Genomic DNA, 6,187 nt, shown 5'->3' on the forward strand with positions numbered 1-6,187 from the left:
GCCCTCATACTAACGCTGACCATTTGGTTACGCTCCAGTGATTCAAGAGAGAAAACTTCGAAAAAATGGCGGCGAGCGAAGAATTAGGTAGTGGCGACGACAGAAATGTCGTTGTTAGTTTAAACAAATGCGTAGTTGAAAATAGTGGCATTCAACCTTTAGAGCATGCGATGGAAAGTGCCGTAAATAAAGTAGAGGCCCTGGTACGTAATATATTGATTTTCTCACAATATCTCTCTCAAGTAGTAGGCTAGCTAGGCCCTACTACTTCCTAGCCAAAATTAAATAGCTCCCTTACGAAGTTATGCCTCTCTCCCCGCCCGCGAGTCGAATGAGGTGACATACTACTACTACTAGTACTAGGCCTAACTACATCAGTCAGGCCCTATCATATACTAGGCCTATCTAAAATTAAGGCTGACAGCACACTTGTTTGTTGTTGTGGGTTTGATTGTTACTTTGTGTTATGTAGGTAGTGTAAAATTTATTTATTAGGCCTCCGTATAATATATTAAATTTTTTTTCAGTTTCAGAAAGCAGAATCTGATCTAGATTATATGTCACGAAAACTTGAGTCAGAGTTTGCTGATGACAATTTTGCTGAAAAGGTCTGAATATTATTCTACTGCTGCAATGACTGATGATAAACATATTGCTAGCTGCGGTTCATTGCTGTTTATTTTAATTCATAGTTTTAAAAGTCAATTCACCACATAAATGACAAATAGATTCTCTATTAAACTAATTTTACATATTTTATATTTGTGATTCCATTTTCTAAATTCAGTTTTGCTTATAAGCTGTTACATACAATTTCAAAAGAAAATCACTGAAGCCTTTTGTGTTTCAGATTTAAAAAAAAAGTTATGTACTTTTTTTTATTGATTTTTTTTGCTTTTTAGTCAATCCACATTATTTATTTTTAACAATTTTTTTTTCTCTCTAGCTGTTTTAAACCCCTGGATATCCAAATAATGTACCCTGGATATCCAACTACCCTGGATATTAAAAGTAAGACCCTGGATATTCAAAGACCCTGGATATTTAAATGATATACCCTGGATATCCAAATAATATACCCTGGATATAAAAATATCCTGGATATCCAACCACCCTGGATATCAAAATATCCTGGAGGATATCCAACTACCCTGGATATCCAAATAATGTACCCTGGATATCCAAATAATGTACCCTGGATCCCAAATATCCTGGATATCCAACTACCCTGGATATGAAAAAATAAGACCTTGGGTATTCAAAGACCCTGGATATTCAAAGACCCTGGATATTCAAATACACTGGATATTCAAAGTAACATACATGTAATCACTCGCACACTACAATTTCGGTTGTGTAATTAAAGTAAACATTTTTTTCAGATAAACCCTCCTGATTTGCTTGTAAGATTACACGAAGTAAAGAAAGATTATGCTGCAATCATCAAAGAAACTGAAGAATTAAAGAAAGCACAGCTTGAGGCTGCTCAGTTCTTTCAAACACAGCTACTGACAGTGTGTCAAAGCATGAAGAAATTGGAAGTTGCTAGTGGGCATGAGGTAAATACATGCTTACCATTGTAAGTTGTCCTTATCAGCTGATTACTTAAAGATACTGATGAGTTCATGTCACCACTGACTGATGAAATGTTGATTTGACATTGAAACATCATCATCTAAACAAAGGGATTTCAGATGATCCTGATGCATCATCATTGTCACTGATGATATTAATGATACATCAATGACGATCATTATTCATGATTAATATCATAATATCATATGATATCATCAAAATCTCCATTTTCCTCAACATTGCCACGTTTATGATTATGATCATTCTCCTCTACATCACCATTCCTAGGTTTTACCTACTCCATAATCATCATCATATTAGTTTAGAGGGCCTCTTCAAGTCAACTGTACTGCTGTAGTACAGCTGTTAGAGCTACCCTTGTAAAATAAAATTGAATAAAAAATAAATAAATACTGGACTTTCTGAAAACCAGAAACTCAATCCCTCAAACCAGATTTTTCCAGAGGTCCAAAAGGTCTCAAATTCTATTTTACCACATAAAAACACATTCAGAATTTCAGGAAAAGCAGACATATTTGGCCAGACCAAGGGGTGTCTGGTATTGGGAGAGTGTAAACGTACTTCCTTAAGTTGTTTTATTATAGCTTCCAGAATTGTCAGAAGATGAACAGCATACATTACAAGCTCTAGGTTTACCGATGAATGGTGATGGATTGATTGCAGATGAATCGGAGCAAAAACAGGTAAATTGACATTAGACGTATGTCATGATTTCATTTGTCAGTAGTATAGGAAGTAAACAGTAACACATGCCATGACCTTGATTACAATATTCATTGTTGTTAATATAATAAATAATAATTTTATCTTTAAAAGGAAGTTGAACGAGTTGAAAAGAACTTAGATGATGAAATCGAAGAAAGCACAATTACAATTTCTACAGGTTAGCTTTATTCTGTCTTTGTGAGTAAGAATTGCTGCCTATCTATGAAAATATTTTCACTGTGTGTGAATAGCGCCCTCAATATTCAAAATTACAAACAATTTTTATAACTGGTTATAAAATAAAAATAAGATTTTTTACAATACCTTTTAATTTGCATACTTTTAATTACTACTTCTACCAATTTTAGATAATATTAAACAAATATTTGTTTTCTTATTTTCTTAATTCGATTTTAGTTTAATATTGTTTTTTTATCTTTTATGGGTTGTTCCCACATTTATTTTTCAGAAAAATAGAATTGCACTACACATGTTCATGTGAAATTTCAAACTTATGATTTACTTATATTTTGAATAACACTAAATGATCTTTACAATTATTTTTTCTTTCCATTCAATTCATGTAATTAAATTAGGTTAATAAATTAGGTTAATAAAAAAGCTACCAACATGCTTCAAATATTCAAAAAATCTAAACAAAGTCACTATAAGTGAAAAATTATACTTGTTTTTTTAAATTTATATCATTTTTTTAATAAGTTTGTAAGGCTCTGTCTACACTATCAAACTTTATGTGACAATAAAATGTGATGTGCCCATATATGGACATGATGATGTCATATCACTACCATATTTAAAAATATCACTACCATTTTTGGGCACATCACACTTTTTTGTCAAACTAGTTAGATAGTGTAGACAGAGCTTAACATAGATTAAATAAAAGAATAAGAATGTTTTAAAATAAAATTTAAATGAAATTTTAAAATAATTTATTTCAATTTTAGACAGTTTTCCCAAGCAAACACCCGCTGAGCTGCGGAAAAAATCACAAGAATGCCTTCCAATTTCTCAGGAAGAATTTGATTCAGTATCAACACTAATAAGAGGAAAGGTGAAACTAGAGGATGTAAACAGGGTCAGTTATTAACCTTTGACCTCCTATGGCACTCCCTCCTTGAGTGGTTAAGGCAGGGGTAGGGCAACCTATAGTCGTACAATTGGCGTAGGGCACTCCCTCACCGAGTGGTTAAGGCAGGGGTACTGCAACCTAGCCATACAATTGATTTACACGCTCGCCTCATCCATAGTTTTAGTTAGTTTTCGGATGTTGATGTTATGTGGGCCTGAGGCTGCTGTTTCTATCAGGATTCACATGCACCCAATCCCAGCCGGTATAGCTTTGTTTAAGCTGCAAAATTGAATTATCACACCAAGAAGATCACAAACTAAAGACCCTCAATCCACAGCTCAAGCCCTTTCCCATATTAGTGAGTCAATTTAAAGCTCTGTCTACACTATCAAACTTTATGTGATGTGCCCATATATGGACATGATGTCATATCACTACCATATTTGGGTATATCACTTCCATATTTTTGGGCACATCACACTTTTTTTGTCAAACTATTTTGATAGTGTAGACAGAGTTTTAAAACTTGTTCTGTATTAATGGAAAACTAGGAAAACATGATGATTTATACATCTTTGTAATAGGTGTATGGTATGTTGCATGAACATTTCAAAGACAACAGTTTAGCATTATCAGTGCCAGATATGAGCAAGATGGGCATGCGAGTGACTGGTACAACCGGGACTGCTAAACTTAAGGTTAGTGACCCAGTGGCATGTATTCACCAATCACACTTAAGTGACATATTTCCCTTAAAATTAAGTATTTTCCTTAACTTATTCACTTATAGATTTTTAATTTTAAAGGTAAGTGTTTCCCTTAGAGAATGGTGAATGCTGCCACAGATCCCTTTATTTATACTCATTAATACGGCTTTACCACGTTGAAACACTGGTTCTCATCAGATCACCGAAGTTAAGCAACGTTGGGCCTGGTTAGAGCTTGGATGGGAGACCATCTGGGAATATTGGGTGCTGTATATGTAGCTGGGGTCCCGTTAGGCATTTGAAATCAGTACTGCTGACTCTTATGGCAGCCCCTGCATCTATACTAGTATCTGCCTCAGACAGACGTATTGGCTTATGCCTTTCCTCTGGTCAAAGTGGGCACTGGACGAGAGAAGCCCTTGATCAATGTTAGAACCAATCAAGGTGCTTTAAACAGTCCTGGCTTTGTTTGTATCAAACCTGTTAATGGCGGTAATTATCGCTGTAGGTTTCGATTAAATAAAATAAAAATTAAATTTGAATTGAATTATGAAGTATTTTCATTTTACCATTAACATTTGTCTGACAGAAAACATTGTTTAATATAATTTTGTGTTCTTTTTACAGGTACTTCGATCATTAAAGCTTTTAAACATTGCAAAAGATGGTTCAGTAACGATTAAAAAATAATGATGAAAAGAATTATTAATTTGGGATCCTTGTATGATTTTAACAATGATGAGATTAGAATCTGAAGCAACCATGTACGACATATATCATGTCAGTCCTAACCATGTCAGTCAGCCCTTACTACGTCGGTCAGCCCTAACCATGTCGGTCAGCCCTAACCATGTCGGTCAGCCCTAACCATGTCGGTCAGCCCTACCCATGGCTGTCAGCCGTTACCATGTCGGTCATCCCTAAACATGTCAGTCATCACTGCTTTTTCACAATATTGCTTATGTAATTTAAAAGGTGAAAGAATTACATTTGGACTGCTGAACTGTACATGAACTTTAAGATAAAAATCCAAAAGCATACAAAGATTAAAAAAGTAAACAAAGTGATCTATGTCACATTTGTTTTGTTATCTATATTAAAAATACTCAAATTATATAATTGTAGGACTTTTAAACAAAGTGTTGAAATGGTATACAGTATTAGCGTCTTTTATTATTGAAAATATATTGTATTTGTAAATATCAATTTAATTGAAATATTAATTTGAATTGCGTAATATTTTACTTCAAAAAGTTACTCACACAAGCTCTGTCCACACTATCAAACAAGTTTGACAAAAAAATGTGATGTACCCAAATATGGTGGTGATATGCCTAAATTCATTCATTCAATCTTTTATTTCGGAAACTCTGGTCCATAGAAAGTAAATTACATATAAATGAAATAAATAAAATAAACAAAATTACTGGTAGTTATATAACTTCATGTAAGGGCACATCATATTTTTTTGTCACATAAAGTTTGATAGTGTAGACAGTGACAAGCGACAGTCCTAATTGATCAAATTACTTGTGCCGCATGTACTTGCATCATCCAAGTGAGAACCAAACTGATGGAAACTTAAGCTCTGTCTACACTATCAAACTTTATGTGAAAAAAATGTGATGTGCCCATATATGGACAAGATGATGTCATATCACTACCATATTTGGGCATATGACTACCATATTTAGACCCTTCACACTTTTTTGTCGGACTAATTTGATAGTGTAAACAGAGCATAATGCTCCTAGAAATCCTTAGTTTTCTTTAGCCAAAGTGAAATATTATTATTATTATTCATACAGAGGATGTTTGATCATGGACTAAATTATAAATAAAATTATGTTGATAATTTGTACATTGTTGTAACCTTTTATTATCTTCCATGTATAATATTTTACATACTGTATATATTAGAAATATATTGTCATTAAACTGTTCTTTTTGTATTGCTTATTTGTGGTGTTTTATTTGATATGTAGTAGTATTAATCTTAAAACATTTTTATTTAGATCATCGCGAGACTTTCTCCAATCATAGCGATTATTGACCAGAAAGTGCATAAACTTATTTATTTTTTTTT

The 6,187-nt window shown here is 33.3% G+C and overlaps 1 protein-coding gene and 1 pseudogene across 1 annotated transcript; both read left to right on the forward strand.

The window, feature by feature from the left end:
* Window positions 1-6: 6 nt before the first annotated feature.
* On the forward strand, window positions 7-6,060 carry LOC144835842 (SKA complex subunit 2-like). Its single transcript, XM_078690957.1, has 8 exons — window positions 7-203; window positions 528-608; window positions 1,383-1,559; window positions 2,181-2,279; window positions 2,413-2,479; window positions 3,270-3,400; window positions 3,979-4,092; window positions 4,729-6,060. The coding sequence occupies exons 1-8, from the start codon at window positions 66-68 to the stop codon at window positions 4,789-4,791; spliced, it is 870 nt and encodes a 289-aa protein (XP_078547083.1). The 5' UTR covers window positions 7-65; the 3' UTR covers window positions 4,792-6,060.
* LOC144836534 (5S ribosomal RNA) lies at window positions 4,260-4,377 on the forward strand (annotated as a pseudogene).
* Window positions 6,061-6,187: the final 127 nt, after the last annotated feature.

Source organism: Antedon bifida, chromosome 2, assembly GCF_963402885.1.
Source record: "Antedon bifida chromosome 2, ecAntBifi1.1, whole genome shotgun sequence".
Taxonomy (NCBI): Eukaryota; Metazoa; Echinodermata; class Crinoidea; order Comatulida; family Antedonidae; genus Antedon; species Antedon bifida.

Bases quoted from the DNA above. Each gene is read 5' to 3' on its own strand.
- LOC144835842 (XM_078690957.1), top strand. From the start codon at position 66: ATGGCGGCGAGCGAAGAATTAGGTAGTGGCGACGACAGAAATGTCGTT. The intron at 204-527 runs GTACGTAATATA...ATTTTTTTTCAG, and splicing joins TAAATAAAGTAGAGGCCCTG to TTTCAGAAAGCAGAATCTGA. The intron at 2,280-2,412 runs GTAAATTGACAT...TATCTTTAAAAG, and splicing joins ATGAATCGGAGCAAAAACAG to GAAGTTGAACGAGTTGAAAA.